The sequence below is a fragment of the Manduca sexta genome, chromosome 6 (genome assembly GCF_014839805.1).
Source record: "Manduca sexta isolate Smith_Timp_Sample1 chromosome 6, JHU_Msex_v1.0, whole genome shotgun sequence".
In the NCBI taxonomy this organism is placed as follows: Eukaryota; Metazoa; Arthropoda; class Insecta; order Lepidoptera; family Sphingidae; genus Manduca; species Manduca sexta.
This window is the reverse complement of record NC_051120.1, coordinates 8,720,567-8,741,181: the sequence shown is the minus strand read 5'-3', so window position 1 is coordinate 8,741,181 and position 20,615 is coordinate 8,720,567. Positions and strand designations below refer to the sequence as shown.

Sequence of the window (20,615 nt, the reverse complement as noted above, 5' to 3'; positions counted from 1 at the left end):
TTACTCTGGATCCACACTCTCGTGAGTGCGCCCTCGTGGAAGCCCTCGCCAGAGGCGCGGCAAGCGAGGGCTGCGCGAGCACACACTCTCATTTTATTCTGTTGTCCGCTACGTCTACTCCAAGATGGATATGATTTAAGTGACTATAGTGGATGCGTTGTATACTTTCAAATATGATATTTATCTTCATAGTACTAAGCGTAAAAGGGAGACAGCATAAAATAGGAAAAGATGTAAATGACAATAATACTTAGCCATGGTATATCATTACATTACGCGTGCGCGAAACTTAACGAGTGTAGTTGGTTTGCTCGCTTCGCATCTCGCATCCTTTGACTCAACTTCTTGGTTAAGAAATGACTTAAGCGGATCGAGCGGCGTAAGGTGCCATCCACTCTCATACTAGCGTCGCCTCAACTGCTTCTTGGAGACTGTAGATCTAGGATTAGAATATTGATGTCGCTTGACATTGTTGTGCTTGAACTGTATAAATAAATTGAAATGTTGTTGCCAACAGTCTTGTAATATTATTTTGATATGATTTTTGTTTGAAAATAAATTCGTTTATTGCTATTAATCTATTGTTTTTTTAATGCCTACAAGCCAATAAAACTGAAGTGTAACTACAAATTTGATTGCAACAATCTTCCCCTATGAAGGTTATCATCTTCCCTGCCTTCTACGTTTCCTGACTACATTATACTAACTATTATATTACATTAAACTAACTATAGAGCTACGACAATGGTAATAAGTAAATTCAAATAGCCAAAGATACATAACGCAAACTACTTCATCAATAAATATTTGCGTGAAGTTTGATCTGGGTTTTATAAATAAATACAAAAGGTTGTCATCCATATAATAATCTATTATGCATTAACACATAAATATCTTATATCTTACTTTCTAAATTACATCCAAGTAATTTTAAATTAATTTGTTGCTCGAAAATTACGAGTAGGCGTTATTTTTATACTGTTAAAAATTAAATCAAAGTTAAACTTTTCAAACATTTCTTTCATTGTAATGCAACAGACTACAAACATATTACTATAAAAAAGAATACATACACCATTTTATTATTATTCTCACATTTTGTTTTTATTTTTGGTGGTTACCTTTCTTCATAAATTCTCAGCAATTTTAATGGGCTTAGAAAAAAATACCTGCAGCACCATTGTTATGTTACAGATCAGGTCTAAAGCAAAAAATAACATTATCTTATAACTTCTGTATTTTCTTACTTATTTAAATATCTATCAACAATAACAGCAATGTCATGATGTTACTCAAACTTCCTTTTTCTGCTTTTGTACGAGATCTTGCAATAAATGTTGCTGAGTAACATTTTTATCGCAAGCAATATTGCTATAACCAATGCCAATAAATCCAAATATAATTTCTGGTACCAGGGCACGTGAAGTGCTAAAGAGCGTAGATGCAGCGCGCCATTCGTTTTAATCACGTGTTCCACCCAGAATACCAGTTCTGCGCCTGGTGGTACGAGTCGATCATGATAAACCAGGGATAACTCCTTCACTTTCTGTCGGTACCTGTTGAAAATAAATATGGAACGAAGCGTCAGTTTTTATGCCGCTAAGCAGCACTGTACTAAAACACAGAAGTTCTGAATTGTAGCCAAGTAATTGTATTTTACTAGACTACATCTCTACCCTGGTAATCGATACAGCAGTAAGTCAGAAAAGGCGCTTCTGCTCTGTTACATGGTTAAATACTAAGATGTTTTTATTACATAGATACGTTGTCCGTGCTCAATACTGGCAAGACGAAAGTAAGGTAATTGCCCGACTTAACGGCCAATGCGCGTGCGGCACTAACGTTGTTACATAACTGTCGATGTATTTATATCCTTTTCTAACAAATGTATGCTGCATCTTTTTATTCCTTCTTCGAGCCAATTTGTAATTATATGTACATGTACATACGTGAATATAACAAATACTGCGCCGTTTTTATGTGCCATTTTGTTAGTATATGACGCGTCTATTTGTAAAACGTCATTAGTTAAATAGATTAACTTATCGTTCTTACTGCTGTTTATCAAGAAAAAGCATTTCTAAATAACGTAGGGGTATGAAACCTAGATAGCAAGAAAGTTCGTTTAAAGTACATCGGCCTTTGACTTACTGCTCCCTCGATTACCACGACAGATCCAATATTTTAGAATGACGATTGATCGCCATGCAGAGCTGATACAGAGTTCTGTTTTAACTTTTACTTTGCTACTATTCATATAGTCTTATAGATAAAATAATCATACTTAGGATTGTTCAGCATTTCTCGAATTGTATTATTCAATTCACCGTCCATATCGTAACTCAGGTCTACTTTTCGAGCAATACCTTTATTAACAGCTGTATCGACATTTCTGAATTGGTCTGCAAAAACTGGAATACCGATTATGGGTACTCCGTAATGTATTGCTTCTGTTATTGATAGCAAACCTCCGTGAGTGATGAAGAGGACACAGTTAGGATGGGCTGGAATAACAGTCAATTTGTTATTAGGTTTGCCAAAGTATCTCCCAAATAAACAAAATTAATTCAATATGTCGCCTCCTTAGTTTACTGAACTGTGCATGCGATATACAGAATCATTGATTTTATCCTAGAACCTTCAAATAAATACATCGAAATTGTCAAATTCTCGGAAATTGTAAGGCATAGAAATATTGAGAGCAAATTGCCGCTGTTTTGTACTGTATGTCTTGTGCAACAAGACGATAACGTCTGCGTAGTGCATAAAAGTGTACAAAGGAACCCTATGATATTACTGTTAGGAACTGAAGCGATTTTGATTAAAATAAAAAGAAATATCACTGATAGAAATACTTTCACTAATATTTCACTAACTAACCAACTTATACGAGTGTCAATGACAAACTGCCCCAAATTATTGTAGTATCTCAATATTAGCCAATCACAACGGCCCTATGTCTACGTACTGCGAAGGCTGCCATGCCCTCAGCACTGAGAAACAGACTTGTTATCACAGCATTGCTCCGTCCTTAGATAAAAAACGTCTATAAGAGGGTTAGTGTTTTAGCAAAAGGTGCCACAAATACCATCACAAGAATATTTTTATCCTAACATTGCTTTATGTATGTCAAATTGCATACGTAGCAGGAAAACAAATGTTTTTTGTCATATCACTCTCATTAAAAAGTAATTTGTACCTACTTTAACAAAACAACGAGTCATTACTAACATTATTTTTCGTGATTAGTATATCAAACTAACCGTTCATAAATGGCTTATTACTAATAGTAAAAACATTATTACCGCGCAATTTATGGTCACAAGTAATTACTAAATTATACTTTGTCAAAACTGACTAGCATAATATTATAAAGACAGGTAACATACTCCAATATCCTTTATCACGGCCTACTTCAGCCGGTTTTATATTTCAATACATTTTCCATATGAGTTCATTGATTAGTAGAACTTGGCCCATACCTTGTGGGTTTTAGTCTTAGATCAGAAGACTGGGTAGTGCTGAACTTGTATAGGGACAAGGTTAAGAATATATTCTTCCTATAACGTCACGGGAAATCTTTAGGCCTATGTTCAGCAGTGGACTTTATGTGGCTGATGATGGTGATAATGAACGTCACGGGAACGGGAAAATGCGGAGTAACTTAATGTCCACCAGAAGATAAATTATTAAAATCATGAAGCGAATACTCACCTAAAATGCTTTGTTGTGGTGCCCAATGTCGTATATACACATTTTCCGGCAGATCTGGTAGTACTTCCTCAAACTTCCATATGACAGTCTGATTAAATTCGCTGAACATCCTCAGAAAACTCTTTTTGAGTTCAACTGGTAAGTCTTTACTCTTCATATTAGATCCCATGCTGAAGTAAATGACTCCTCGTTTTGAATCGTCCATTATTTTTTTGAGGTCCTGAAATTTAATATGTTCCTTTTATGCTGAACTAAGTTCGTGCTCAGCACAGAATATAATAATACTGAGAAGTTGTTCTTCCTCATTTCCTTATTCTACTTTAATGCAAGATTAATACAATACAAATTATCCCGTATGTTCCAGAACATTTTTTTAAGATTTTTTTGCTTATTTTTTAGGAACGAATGTTTCCCTAACGTCACGGCTGTCTGGAGACCTAACCCCAGAGGCTAACGTGTCTTTATGTAATTGTAAACGCTAATAAGAAACAAAAAACTCTATGAGAATAACATTCTAAACATAAGTCTATCGCTAGGATATGTATTTCCCATACATAACGTTAGCGTTAACGATTGTAGAAAGGCATCTTGGCTATGATCCCAATTTATAAATGGGTAATAAATTATATTTTTATACATCTCAAATCATCAAAACCGTTCTCTTTATATAATAATAATAATAATATCAGCCCTGTATTATATACTTGCCCACTGCTGAGCACGGGCCTCCTCTACTACTGAGAAGGATTAGGCCTTAGTTCACCACGCTGGCCTAATGCGGATTGGTAGACTTCACACATCTTCGAAATTCCTATAAAGAACTTCTCAGATGTGCAGGTTTCCTCACGATGTTTTCCTTCACCGTTAAAGCGAACGATAAATTCACAAAGAATACACACATGATTTTTTTAGAAATGTCAGAGATGTGTGCCCTTGGGATTTGAACCTGCGGCCATTCGTTTTGACAGTCCGTTCCGCACCCAACTAGGCTATTGCGCTATGTATCGCTACCGTTCTCTTTATTAATCGTTTTTTATAATTTGGCAAATTTGTTACGATTTTTTTTTACTTTGCATATTTTTGTTGGATTTTAGTTAATTGGAACTCATCGAAGAGATGCAATTAATTCAATAAATCTTGTAATGTTGAGGTTGATAAAAAGAGCTTACTTACCTCGGGTAATGGTTTTACTTTAGTGTCGATGTGATATCCCCCAATTCCTTTATAGTTCTGTGGTACTCTTGTAGGGAAGCCAAGAGATACATGGGAATTGCCCAGCACCAAAGATGCATTGTACCTTAGCTCTTCAAAAGAAGGAATTGACTTAACCTTCTCTTTTAAAATTGGTACTATATGATTTTTATATGTTATCCTTTGAATATCGTAGAGGGGACTTAAAATAAAATAAAGATACCGTATTAAAAGCGCTATCGAAATAGAAATAAGTAATAAAACTTGTGAAGTAAATAAAACATTTCGGTCATAAGATTGTTACCAATAATACACACTAACATTTCCTCAAAAGATAGAAAACAATTTCCCGAATCTAGAAACGGTCCAGGCACACGACATATTTTATGTACTGTGTGCTAATGGAAGGATATATTTTATATCCGCCCGGATAGTGAGCACCGTACAGAATGTGTTGAAACCCGCCATACTGGCCAATATAAGTGTGTCGCGTTCCGAAATGAGCCTGTGTATATCCGGTTCCAACAGGCCGGCATAATTGTATCGACTGCCGAGGGGTAGTCATCTCTCGTCAGTCGACATTCTATTGTACCCAATCCCACTCACCATCAAGTGCATTAGGGTCACTTTATAATAATAATAATAATAATATCAGCCCTGTATTATATACTTGCCAACTGCTGAGCACGGGCCTCCTCTACTATTGAGAGGGATTAGGCCTTAGTCCACCACGCTGGCCTAGTGCGGATTGGTAGACTTCACACACCCTCGAAATTCCTATAGAGAACTTCTCAGGTATGCAGGTTTCCTCACGATGTTTTCCTTCACCGTTAAAGCAAGCGATAATTCACAAAGAATACACACATAATTTATTAGAAAAATCAGAGGTGTGTGCCCTTGGGATTTGAACCTGCGGACATTCGTCTCGGCAGTCCGTTCCACAACCAACTAGGCTATCGCCGCTTCTATTAGGGTCACTTTGCCAGTATAAAATAAAACCTGGAGTCTTGAAAGCAAACCACCATCTTAGTAGAACTACGATAATTAAACATCCATTACATGTTTAGCCTAGCCACTTACACCCTAAAACGTCCCTAGTACTTACAAATTTCTCTGATACGACCACACAAGTTGCGTCCATAATTCTTTCACTCTTTGAGTGAAGGTCAACGGATCTATTTGAGTATGCATGAAATCCGAATTATACGCTGGATTCAACGGCTCGTCTATCAAACTGGTGATCATCCAATGCGGCTCTATACTTGATGACCAAATCAAAGGACAGCCAAATACTGGTGGTATTCTGCAAAACAAACAATTTGGATACTTTTGTTGGTGATCTAGAATGATTTTACAATTTTGTAAAACTGAATTCCTCTATTTAACGTCAAGGATTAATTAATGCCACGATGGTGGAATACAAGTACTATTAAAAGGATTTTGGAGGATAGAATTGCTGGAGGATTAACCCTTTTGTTCCTAATCCACGTCTTCGTTAGGTTCGTCTGCACGCACGATTCCTTTTTCTATATGTCGTAAATCGTAATCACTGACCATTGGTATAAATACTGATTTGACAGCCCGGATAGTTAAATCATTATTAATTTCATAAAGCATAAAAAATAAAATTTGATAGCTCGTTGCCGCTGTTGTGTAGCGTTTGTGCAGCATCTTAACTGAACATAATATTAATATTAACATCAGTGCTGTACTATATACTTTCATACAGCTGGGCACAGGCCTCCCCTATTATTGAGAGGGATCAGGCCTTAGTCAACCATGCTGACCTAGTACAGGTCGATAGACTTTAAATACCTTCAAAAATCTTATAAAGAGCTTTTCAGGTATACAGGTATCCTCAAGATGTTGTCCTTCACAGTTAAAGCAAGCGATAATTTACAAAGAATACACAAATGACTATAGCAAAAGTCAGAGATGCGTGCCCTTGGGTTTTCAACCTGCGGCCATTCGTCTCGAAGTTCGGTCCACTTCCACCAAGAATATTGCCACATATTACGTTCCCTTAACCATAAAGGTTCAACTTACGCTGAATACATTTCGCTGAACATCCATTCCGCGATAACCACGTCAAACTGCTGTTTCGGGTCCCGTAACAATCTCTGTACGTTTTCGTTTCTCACCGTCGCCGAACTTATATTCCCCATCAATTCGAATATGAACCCTCTGTCTTTAAAATTGAGCTGTTTATCCATTATCGCTTTTATGTGTATCGTATCCTCTGTGAACAAAGCAAGTCTTATGCCAACAGTGCCAAGTGAATGTTATTTACTGGTGATAGGTCTCTAATATGTGAGAGTCCGCCTGGGTAGGTACCAACGCAATGTCTATTTATGCCGCCAAGCAGCAGTGTATAGACACTGTTGTGTTCCGGTTTGAAGAACATTGTAGCCAGCCAGCCACTGGACATATAAGACTTAACCTCTCATGTATCAGGATGGCGAGCGCAGTGGAATACCAAACAATACTTTGTAATTCAAGGTATTGGGTGGTGTGTCTACTGTTTATAGGCGGTCGTATCGCTTACCATGAGGCGAACGGCAAACTCGTCTCGTCATTCAAAGCAATAAGCAAAATATATAGGCAGAAATATGCGATAAAGATGGCTGATCATGCGGCCCTAAACATAGAGATTTTACGCTGTACATGTTTGGTAAGACATGTATTGGCCGCACAAACTCTTTGTCACTTACCTTAGAAACAGACTACTAAAAATCATGATGATATTAGTCATTACAAGCAGGGTTTGGTCAATATTTGAATTACTATAAAAATATGTAATTGACATACAATTCATAATTAGTATTGCCAGAAAATAATATATATGTCATTATTAAACTAAAAAATGATAAAAAAATCAGAAAACTAAAAGCAGGATTTTCGGTGAAAATATTCTTTATTTAAGAATGATTTTTGGCACAATGTCAGCAAAGGTGAACACGAGTATGTGGTTTAATAGTATATTATGAAGGAAGTCATAAATAAAACTGATATAATTGCTATCTAATTAAGGACAAAGAGTGATCGAACTTTATCGTAGACGATAAATACAGTAAATATTGAACTGTCTCATGTTCGTTATCATGCTTTGAATGCACAGACGGACAAAACACTAAGACATTGTGAACACCAGAAATCAATAAATACAATAACAGAAATAAGGTGTTAAAATTTAAAATCAAAGGTCAAATGCCTTATACGATTGCAGATGATATTGGCTACATCTACAGCATCAATATAATGTATGAATATGCAATTTCGAAAAGAGCACATGTCCGAAATTAATGTATTACTGTAGATCTACGGTGATTATTTAATGATTCAGTAATTTATTAACAAGTTTATTTTTATTGTCAGACTGCATAAATAAATTGCATTTTGAGCTTCTTATTTGTTATAATGCACATGTCTGATAACGATCGGATATATTATATTTATAATGAACAACGTGCATATTTTGTAAGCAAAGTTCAAAAAATAATTTAAAAATCGTTTTTAAAGAAACATAGATTCGCTGCATCTGTTACACTATAGTTGTACTAGCTGTAGGCAATTATATTTACAACAAATAAGCGAACTAAGTTTGTGCATAACGTTATCATAAAAAATATAGAAAAAACAATGAATTCAGAAAAGACAAATCTATAGTAATATTATAAATAGGAAATGTTTGTATTTTTATTGCTTTGAATGACGAGACGAGCTTACCGTTCGCTTGATGGCCAGCGATACGACCGCCCATAAACAGAAGAATCACCATCTAACACCTTGAATTACAAAGTATTGTTTGGTAGGACTAGAAAGTTACATTTAAGTGCTATACGCAATATGTGCCTAAAAATTTTAACCCGAAAATAGTTTTTCACGCAGGCAGAGCTGAGGCAAAAGCTAATGTAGTATAATAATAAATAACAATACTTATGTAACAGATACATGAAACCTTGAACATCATCTGCTTGTTGCCAGTATAACATCTCTTATACTGGTCGTAGATGAAACAATTGTATTTGATTTCAATATTTAATCCCATCAAACCGTGCTTATAATATAAATAATAATAATATCAGCCCTGTATTATACTGTCCCACTGCTGAGCACGGGCCTCCTCTACTATCGAGAGGGATTAGGCCTTAGTCCACCACACTGGCCTAGTGCGGATTGGTTCTTCACACTTCCTCTAAATTCCTTAAGAACTTGTCAGGTATCCAGGTTTCCTCACGATGTTACCTTTCACTTTTAAAGCAAGCGATAATTCACAAAGAATACACACATAATTTAGAAAAGTCAGTCGTGTGTACCCTTGGGATTTGAACCTGCGGACATTCGTCTCGGCAGTCCGTTCCACACCCAACTAGGCTATCGCCGCTTTTTTACGTCTATGAATAAGGGAGTTAATTTCTAATAATAAAGTAGTGTAGTATGGGACTATTTAGTGCTCCCAGTGACACGTCTATCTTCACAGCTCGGTGTCATAAAATGATAGTCCCGATTTTGGCATACAGGAGTTGCAGTGGTGGGTTTGTAATCTCGTAAATAATAATGTAGTGCATACCGTTAAACACTTCCTTGATAGAGGAAATATTTACGTGGTGCAAATTACTCGTGTCCTGTTTTGGAAATGGTGTCACGTACGTCACCTGAAAATTCATTTATATATTATTATTTATTCAAGACATATACAGAATACAATAAGTGCAATATATAATAATAGCTAAAGTTAATAGTTAGTTATAATCTCAATGGCATTGCAAACTTGTGCTCAAAACGTGACTATTATAAAATAAGTATTGTTGTTACGATATGTAAAAATACAAACTAACATAAATATTATAATTCAGATTCATTTTATAATTTAATGATCTGTGTATAAAAAAGGAACAAACTAACTATGTTTTACGTGAAACTGGTACTAATTTATATATATTGTAATTTGAACTTTATTTTGTTTATATCCGAAGTTGGGAAAAAGATTGTCTTTACCATACCTAATCCTGCTGACTTTTTGGGGCCCTAACGAAATATCCCTGCAAATTCCAGATTCCAGACTGATACGGTGCACAATAACCCAATATCAACCAGTTAGTCAAGTCTTTACCATTCCTAATACTGCTTACTATTCGGGGCTCTAACGATATATCCCTGCAAATTCCAGATTCCAGACTGATACGGTGCACAATAACCCAATATCAACCAGTTAGTCAAGTCTTTACCATTCCTAATACTGCTTACTATTCGGGGCTCTAACGATATATCCCTGCAAATTCCAGATTCCAGACTGATACGGTGCACAATAACCCAATATCAACCAGTTAGTCAAGTCTTTACCCATTCCTAATACTGCTGACTATTTGGGGCCCTAACGAAATATCCCTGCAAATTCCAGATTCCAGACTGATACGGTGCACAATAACCCAATATCAACCAGTTAGTCAAGTCTTTACCATTCCTAATACTGCTTACTATTCGGGGCTCTAACGATATATCCCTGCAAATTCCAGATTCCAGACTGATACGGTGCACAATAACCCAATATCAACCAGTTAGTCAAGTCTTTACCATTCCTAATACTGCTTACTATTCGGGGCTCTAACGATATATCCCTGCAAATTCCAGATTCCAGACTGATACGGTGCACAATAACCCAATATCAACCAGTTAGTCAAGTCTTTACCATTCCTAATACTGCTTACTATTCGGGGCTCTAACTATATATCCCTGCAAATTCCAGATTCCAGACTGATACGGTGCACAATAACCCAATATCAACCAGTTAGTCAAGTCTTTACCATTCCTAATACTGCTTACTATTCGGGGCTCTAACGATATATCCCTGCAAATTCCAGATTCCAGACTGATACGGTGCACAATAACCCAATATCAACCAGTTAGTCAAGTCTTTACCATTCCTAATACTGCTTACTATTCGGGGCTCTAACGATATATCCCTGCAAATTCCAGATTCCAGACTGATACGGTGCACAATAACCCAATATCAACCAGTTAGTCAAGTCTTTACCATTCCTAATACTGCTTACTATTTGGTGCCCTAACGAAATATCCCTGCAAACTCCAGATTCCAGGCTAATACAGTACACAAAAACCCAATATCAACCTGTTAGCCAAGTCAGATGTTAAAAATATTACCTCATGTCCCGCTTCAAGTAAATGTCTAACGTAAGCATCTCCTAGAATCCCGTGGCTTTTTCCAGGGACGGGAAATATCACCAATATCTTATAAGCGTCACATACAAATGAAGTAAGTAGAGTAAACACTGCCCATTTAGTCACCATCTGAAAATACGTAAAATGAATTAAATATAATGGACATATCCAACAGGAAACAATAAATTGTTTATTGGTGGTAGGTATCTTATATGTGAGAGTCCGTTTGGGTAGATACCATTATCAATTCTATTTCTGCCGCCAAGCAGCAGTTTTTAGTCACTGTTTTGTTCCGGTTTGAAGAAGTAGCCAGTGTAACTTCTGGACATAGACTTAACATCTCATGTCTCAGGATGGCGAGCGCAGTGGAATACCAAACAATACTTTGTAATTAAAGGTATTGGATGGTATTTCTGTTTATGGGCGGTCGTTTCGCTTACCATCAGACGAACGACAAACTCGTCTCGTCATTCAAAGCAATAAAAAAAAAGTGAGGAACAAATCTATAAGTAATACGAAAGCATAAATATCAACATTTATTCTAATTTGTCAATTTCCGCAATAGATCCAGTAATACCGGCAAAATGATGCTATGATATTGATAACTTGCACATACGGTACCGACGTGAATTAAATTATTTTTGGGTTAGAACTAGTATTTATAAGTACAATTTAGTTGTTGTCAAAAGAAATAATACTGCCGTGCAATTTATGATTAATAAAGATGTTTGTATTTGCTTGTATTGTTTGTTTTGATAATATTTAAACAAATAAATGGCGATAGCCTAGTTGGTTGTGGAACGGAATGCCGAGACGAATATCCGCAGGTTCAAATCCCAAGGGCACACACCTCTGACTTTTCTAAAAAATTGAGTGTATTCTTTGTGAAATATCGTTTGCTTTAACGGTGAAGGAAAACATCGTGAGGAAACCGGCATACCTGAGAAATTCTCTAGTAGGAATTTTCGAGAGTGTTTGAAGTCTACAAACCCGCACTAGGCCAGCGTGGTAGACTAGGGCCTGATCCCTCTCAGTAGTAGAGGAGGCCCGTTCCCAACAGTGGGACAGTATATGTATATAATACAGGGCTCATATTATATACATTATAAAATTAGTTTTCACACATAGATCATAGGGGGAACAATAGGTATTAAAAACGTAAGGAACCACTGAGCTAGACTAACAGCAATTGTTTTTTTTATTAAATATAGAAGATACCTACAAATTGTGCAGATATATTTTCATCCACCTTCAAATAAACAAATCACTGGCAAGAATCCAATAGGTACATCTCTTTTAGTGATGTCACCTTCGATTGACTGTTTACAAATTAATTTGTACCTACAATAATGCGCATAAATGTCACAATGCATTAATTAGTTGCTGTTTTTGTAATCAATTATATTGTAAACATGTTGAGTGGGATCTACACAACTGTATGATATTTGTACCTAGTCTTGCCATAAATATTGTAATAAAGAAAAAAGAAAATTGTTAACTGCAAATAACATTTATTACTTTTACAGTGTGTCAGTTTAATACATAAATATAAAACAATTAAAAATATAAAAGCTTATTCGAAGTGGTCTCCATTGGCTGCAATACAGTCCTTTAAACGATGAGGCCAGTTATCAATAGAAGCACGCACTCTTTCCATGGGAAAATTCTTCACTGCCAATCGTATAGATTGTTTTAGGGACTCCAAATTATCATGGCGTTTAGAGCAAGCTGTACTCTCTAAAACTGACCACAAATCATAATCCAGCGGATTAAGATCGGGACTAGACGACGGCCAGTCTTCAGCTCTGATGAAGTCCGAAACGTTCGATTCCAACCAAGACTGCGTGGACCGAGCTTTATGACCCGGCGCCGAGTCTTGCTGGAAGGACCATACTTGGTTATTGAACATGGTGATGTTAAGGGGCTTAACTACCTTCTCAAGAATGGTATCTTGATACACTTGTGCCGATGTTTTGATACCTTTTTCACAAAAATATGGCTCAGTCACTCCTTCATAGCTAACACCCCACCAAACCATCACTGAAGTCGGATAATGTCCACGTTGCACTCTGTCGACTAATTGGGAAGCTTCCTTAGAGCTTTGAGCATAAATACGGTCATTTTGTTTGTTAAAATGTTGCTCAATTGTAAAAATTTTCTCATCCGTAAACAAAATTTTTCTGTGACCTCCCTTTGCGTACCGCTTCAGTAGTTGTTTCGATTTTACCACCCTATTCTTCTTTAAATTATCAGTTAAGAAATGGCCAGTGCGTCTCTTATAGGCTGCAAGTCCTAAGTCATCTTTAAAAATACGCGACATGGTTCTAGGTGCTATCTTCATTTCCCGAGATAAAATCTTTTGCTTTCGGACAGGATTTCTTCGAATTCTTTCCCTTACTGCTTTGACCACCTTTTTCTTACGAACACTACGTGGACGGCCAGATCTTTTCTGTCACAAACAGAGGAGGTCTCATTGTACCTATTAATAGCCCGGTACACAAACATTTTACTAATACCAAGTGTATGGAGAGTTTTAAAAATTGCATTTGGCTCCATACCTACTTTGTGTAATGCTATCACAGCGATTCGGTTCTCTTTATCACCCCACACCATTTTAATATCGCAAAATATTTTACAATGTATTGGCGCCAAAATGAGAAAACACAATGAACAATCGTATAAAAATGACAGATTCGAAATTCAAATGTAATATTTTTTTATAATTAAGTGTAACAGTATTTATGGCCAGACTAAGTATATACAAATGAATAACGAATCTAATAGGTCACTCACCTAAGGGTGACCGTCTTGTTTGCCTGTCTGTAATAGCAATGCTACCCAGAAGTGAAATTATCATTCATCGATCACTGTCGTAGCGTTGGGGCAGGGGGGCGATGCGAGCAGCATTTGTAGGGGGAAGGGTGAAGTGGGAAAATAAAACTTTAAAAAAATAATTTTGTTGCTTGTATGCATCTTGTAGCAGTGTCTAGGCCGCAGCGCGTGAGTCTTATTTAGGTTTTGTTATAATAGCTCTCTTTTTTTACTAAAATATTTTTTAAAAATAAAAATACACATTCTAAAACCTAGTTTAATCTTATTGCAGTTGTTCATATGCCTATCGGTCAAATAGCGAATAACAGTGTAAAATCATCTAACCTTAAAACCATAACCAATAACTGTAACAGTGCAGCAGCTATAGAGAGTTTTGCATGCATGAATGGGCCTGCCTAGGAATTTTCTCAAAGAAAACTGGCGTATTTTCCTCTTTATAATAATATTAGCCCTGTATTATAATACTGTTCCACAGCTAGGCACGGGCCTATTGTACTACTGAGAGGAATTAGGCCTTAATCCACGCTGGCCTAGAGCATTGGTAGAGTTCACACATCCTCGAAATTCCTATAGAAAACTTCTCAGGTATGCAGGTTTCCTCGTGATTTTTTCCTTCACCGTTAAAGCAAGCGATAATTCACAAAGGATAAACAACATTCAGAAAAGTCAGAGGTACGTGCCATTGGGATTTGAACCTGCGGAAATTCGTCTCGGCAGTCCGTTACACAAACAACTAGGCTATCGCCTCGCGAGTAATCCAATCAATGAAACCAATCCAATATCATGATTTTCCTTCAATTTAGTTTCCGTAAAGTTTTTGTTTATATAACTCACTTAAGTATAAGCAGATGTTTATTGTTAATTGTTTTTTGTAGAGTGTTTCCGTAGTATAATTTCAATTAGGGCATAGGTTTAAGGAAGACTATCACGTCTTAGTGTAATTTAGTGCTTAAGTATTGTTTATAATGATTGTTTTCTGTGCTGTGCCTTTTGCTAAATAAAAAAAATAATAAGCCTAAATGCTGTATGCAAATCGTTCAAAGATAATTAGATTTATATATATTTCGAAAGGGAAACCGGCAGGAATTGGACTATATAGACTTCTATATATTGTCGAAGAAATCGCCTTTTGCGATAAGACCGTAATTGTACTTCTTACTGACCCTAGTCTATTAAAGTTATTATGTCTTTATGCGTTATATAATTATAAATATAATAATAATATCAACCCTGTATTATATACTTGCCCACTGGTGAGCACGAGCCTCCTCTACTACTGAGAGGGATTAGGGAGGGATTAGTCCACCACGCTGGCCTAATGCGGATTGGTAGACTTCACACACTTATATAATTGATACTCAAATAATAATATCGAAATTACTGCCAAATGTCTGTTTAATACGCATTTAGTACTAAGAGGAAGGGCCATTACTCATAACATAGCCGAGTTATAAAAATAGATTTATGAATGCCTCTATAAAGGGTATATTTTTAACAATCTTCTATCTAGCAATTATAAGCTACTAATGACGTTAAACTTTTATTCTAATTTCAAACGATTGCGTTAAATCCATCATTGTATTTATTAAAAAACAAATTGCATTTAAAAGGAGGTACACTACGTTAAATTGTAAAATACTTTGATATATCGGTAATATATACATTTTTATTTATAAAAAAATACTTACTCATATTTTGCAATTAAAATAAAGTACATTACTTTGTAAATTTTTGTTATTTTAAATATATTGCGTATTCATTTTACTTATACAAAAATACTTACTCATTTGTTTTTTTAATTCTAGCTCTAATAAAAATTATTTTTAAAAATAAGAATTACCTTTAAAACCATTTCATTTCACTAATAACATCACGGTAGCACTTCACTGTCAACCTACCCAGAGAACGCGACACCACTATTTGTGGCTGCGATGCAGAAGTAATGATATTTACATTGTAGGATTACGTACGAAAATAATCATAACGAGAAAACCTTTTATATTTTCCTTACATATAGTAAAACTCCTATAATTTGGGTATGAAATTTTTAAAGATACGAATAATGGTTTATAATAGACATTTTTTTTTATGTGCAATTTCGGATGAAAGAAATAGGAATGCAATTTACAATTTAAAAATATATGTAGTTCAAAAGGTTTTGAATATTATAGCGATAATATTATGGATACAGCAAATATTAAGATAATCCTAAATTCAATGTCCTAGTAGAAAGAAATGGGAAATATAAAGACACTCTCTATCTCTTTTTACTTTGCGCGCTACAGAGACTATTGCCCGTTAGATGAGAAACTAAAACATATTTATCGCATTATACATAACATTGACAGAAGTATATTATAATGTGCCTTTCTGAGTATGAATTACAATAGAACTAAATATGTACACATTAATTCTGTAATTACGATAAAAATGATAAATATATTTTACAAACAACAGCAATTCTATTTTAATTAGTATCTCTATTTGTAGTCGTAAAAAAGTATCTAATACATATTTTTATTGTTAATACGATACCAATGTCATTTAAGTTGAAAATAAATTTTACCGAACGTGGATAAAAATTTAATAATGACATTCAAAGATTTGCTATGAATCTTATAAAGTAAGTACATAGAAATTTACATGGGTGCGGAAAATCCTTTACTAAGTAACACATGTGTAACAAAATATAGCTTACAAACTTCTGCACTTGCCTTCCACGACGACACTTCTAATATATTCTTAACGACTTACAAATATAAGAAAATCGGAACAAAAACAATCATACTGAACTAGCTCTAGTTGTGTGACGAAATCATTGTAAGATACAATTCGCTATCAACATCATTTGGTCAAAACATCTGTGTTAACGATGAGCCAGTACTCAACCACGTAAAATTAAAATAGGCGTTATAAAAATATTTATTCACATACGACGACAAACTCTCAAGTGACAAGTACATAAAAATAACATTTTATAGAGGGATCGGAATTTAAATAATTATAAAACGAAACCAAATTCACCAAAAAAGTATTTGCGTTGCCAACAATCTAAATATCAGATTATCCTTTGCGGTGAGCGAGATTTGGCGAGATAAAATGCTAATAAGCTTAGCATAACATTATTAGCATTTCGAACATTATATACTTACCCCAAGGCAATAGGGGACCGGCCTATGCTTGATTTTGTACAATATTCTATATGTAATGGTTAATAATACGAAAAAGAAGCACTCCTGCAAAAACTGCATAAATATTGGTTGAAAAAGGAGCGAGTAATTCATATTTAAAATATTGTAACGTGCAGAAGTGGGCACGATGTGGGGATATCGCTTTATCTCTTTCTTTCGCACGCGTCGTAATTCCCAATGACGTCACATGTGGGTATTTCGTCTCTTTACTGTTTCTTGTTAATTACCCCTTCCACCGAAATTCAAAGATATAACTTGTTAATTGTTTACCGGATTTCAATAATTCCTTCTGTTTATAATTTATATTATGTAAATATTTGATAATAGTAAAGAACAAAAATTAATCCGGTACCCTATTCTTGTGCGCTCGGTCTACACACCGAATGCACGCTCATGCACGGGGGGACATTTATCGCGGTCTTAGGCACACAGTGTGTATACCTCATGGTTGGCAATTCACATTGAGGCTTATGAGGGCTCACGAACATTTTTCTGGCCTTCTCCTCTCCTTCCATCCCGAGAGGGTTCCTTCTCCTACACTTCCTTTCCAAGATATCTCCTTCCAACATTCTAGGTCCCTGTAGTGGCTAAGCCGGGGGATTCCAGTATCTCATTTGCAGGTTACCCCTGGTGTTAATTGCGTGTTCTGATACAAATTTCCAAAAAAAGTAAAAGTGACATTGGGAAAAGTTTTTTTTAGTTTTAGTGAGATTTTTAAAGTCATGCTGATTTTGTGCAAAGGCTCGGCAAGCCGTAAGTTGATAAAAGCTGCTCTCAGCTATTGAACTATTGAACCAGACTGCGAAGTCTATATTTTAGTGAAAATAAACAGCTGTCAATAATGCATGTTCCTATAATCACTATAATACTTATAAGTATCAGTTGCTGAAACTAAATTGTTAATCAAGATTTGGTTAGTTTTTGTATACGGCCGCGGCAAAGTCACCCCACTGCACCTGATGGTAAGTGAAGTGAATCCAATTGAATGTCGACTGACGAGAGTTGATTACCCCTGGGCAGTCGACACAAATCACAATTATGCCGGCCTAATGATTTCTTATGTTTACGCGAATGTTAGACATTGAAATTAAACAAATTTTCGGATTCTATCGCGGTGCTAGTATTTTATTTTCTCCCGACGTTTCGAAGACTTTGCAGCCTTCATGGTCACGGGGGGGACTGAGGTGTTGTTCATCCGTAAAGTCAAAGTTACAATATCTACCTACATTTTACAATTATACAACTTAATGATTTCTTATGTTTACGCGAATGTTAGACATTGAAATAAAAACTAAAAACTATTTAAACGGATTTTATCGCGGTTTTTTATATTATTATTTTCTCCCGACGTTTCGAAGACTTTGCAGCCTTCATGGTCACGGGGGGGACTGAGGTGTTGTTCATCCGTAAAGTCAAAGTTACAATATCTACCTACATTTTTCAAATATACAACTTTTTAAAATTTTATCTGTTGACGGTCCGATCTACGCAGAATGAGCTCAAAGTGTCTTGAGGTCTGGCAGCCGGTCTTTTGGGATCCGATTTAATTAAATGTAGAACAGGATCCCAGGCTTGTGCAAGCTTCCAACCATCTTCCCTATTGAAATTTGGGTGTTTTTTATTTCAATAGCCTCGCGAATCATCCTAGGCAGGAATCGGTGTTCTTTGGCAAGGATTTGTGGCTTGTCTAATCGCAAATAATGATTGGAGCCTCCTTCAGAATGTTCAGCGACTGCAGACTTCGTAGAGCGTCGGTGTTTCACGTCAGCTATATGTTCTTTTACGCGGGTCCCTATATTTCTTTTTGTTTGTCCTATATAAGAGAGGCCACAGTTGCAGTCTATCTTGTATACACCCGGTTCTTGCAGAGGTATATGGCACTTGACAGGTGGTAAAAATTGACTAATCTTCTTAGGCGGCTTGAAATAGGTTTTTATTGAAGCACGCTTCAGGATGTAGCCAATCTTGTCGGTGACTCCTCTCACATATGGTAGTACAACCGGAACACGTTCAACTGTGGCTGGTTTCACTCGGTCTCTGTGACGGCGGCGTGGAATTTGGAGCTTGTTGTCTCGCAGTACTTGCTTGACATGTTGTAGCTCAGCGGCCAGGTGTTTCTCGTCACAGATTCCTCGTGCTCTCTGAAACAATGATTTGCCCACGGTAGCTAACTGTTTTGGATGGTGGTGAGATTCACCGTTCAGATATTTATCAGTATGGGTCTGTTTCCGATACACAGTATGACTTAAGGTCTGATCAGGATTACGACAATACAATTATACAACTTTTTTAATTTTTTTAAATTTTAGATGTTGGTGGTCCGATCTACGCAGAATGAGCTCACAGTGTCTTGAAGTCTGGCAGCCGGTCTTTTGGGTTCCGATTTAATTAAATGTAGAACTGGATCCCAGGCTTGTGCAAGCTTCCAACCATCTTCCCTATTGAAATTAGGATGTTTTTTAATTTCAATAGCCTCGCGAATCATCCTAGGCAGGAATCGGTGTTCTTTGGCGAGGATTTGTGGCTTGTCTAGTCGCAGATAATGATTGGCGCCTCCCTCAGAGTGTTCAGCGACTGCAGACTTCGTCGAGCGTCGGTGTTTCACGTCAGCTATATGTTCTTTTACGCGGGTCCCTATATTTCTTTTTGTTTACCCGATATAAGAGAGGCCACAGTTGCAATCTATTTTGTATACTCCCGGTTCTTGTAGAGGTATGTGACACTTGACAGGTGGTAATGCCGGCCTGTTAGAACCGGATATACAAAGACTAATCCCAGAACGCACATTTACGTGAGCTACTATGGCGGGTTTTAACACCTTGTGAACGGTGGTTGCTACCCGGGCGGATATAAAATATATCCTACCACCAGAAAAGCAAGTTTATATACTTTTCTAGGTATTCATTGCAGCTTCGCCAACGAGAGCCTTGCCCGTTATAAAAGTCCATAAATATACTGAAGCGATTCATAGAACCACGTATACGACACCAGCCCCATCTATTGTAAAAAATACCTTTATTTCCCCATGGGAGAAACTTACGGTGATAAAAAGTAGCCTATGTGTTAATCCATAAAATGATCTACCCATGTGCCAAATTTCATCCAAATCCGTTCAGTCGTTTCTGAATTTACTTCTAACAAACATCCATTTTTTTTATTGCTTTGAATGACGAGACGATCTTGCCGCTCGCCTTATGGTAAGCGATACGACCGAGTATAAACAGAAGAATCACCATCCAACTCCTTGAATTACAAAGTCTACAAATCCAATAAGTCCAAATATCCAAAAAATTATCAAAAACTCACATTGTGATAACAAGTAAGATAGTCAACTAACTTTATGTTAAATTAATCAACCTTTGGCTAGTTAACTAATATAATTTCCGCCACTATCTCTTGTGTGCTTGCCCAACAAATAGTTCAGCGTCTGCGGAACGCCCAATCGTCCATTTAATGTTTACAGTACATAATAGATTATAGTATACCCTGTGTTCTTTCTGTGAATCC

At 36.3% G+C, this 20,615-nt stretch overlaps 1 protein-coding gene across 2 annotated transcripts; it reads right to left on the bottom strand.

Annotated features, from left to right (window-relative positions):
- Positions 1–850: 850 nt before the first annotated feature.
- On the bottom strand, positions 851–15,956 carry LOC115448943 (UDP-glycosyltransferase UGT5). Of its 2 annotated transcripts, XM_030176576.2 has the most exons (9): positions 15,758–15,956; positions 11,068–11,214; positions 9,476–9,560; positions 6,952–7,144; positions 6,011–6,208; positions 4,888–5,107; positions 3,715–3,934; positions 2,285–2,504; positions 851–1,556 (listed from the first exon to the last, which is right to left on the bottom strand). In XM_030176576.2, the coding sequence occupies exons 1-9, from the start codon at positions 15,767–15,769 to the stop codon at positions 1,289–1,291; spliced, it is 1,563 nt and encodes a 520-aa protein (XP_030032436.1). In that variant the 5' UTR covers positions 15,770–15,956; the 3' UTR covers positions 851–1,288. The 2 variants fall into 2 exon arrangements, with proteins under 2 accessions (XP_030032436.1, XP_030032437.1); XM_030176577.2 differs by lacking the exon at positions 6,011–6,208.
- Positions 15,957–20,615: the final 4,659 nt, after the last annotated feature.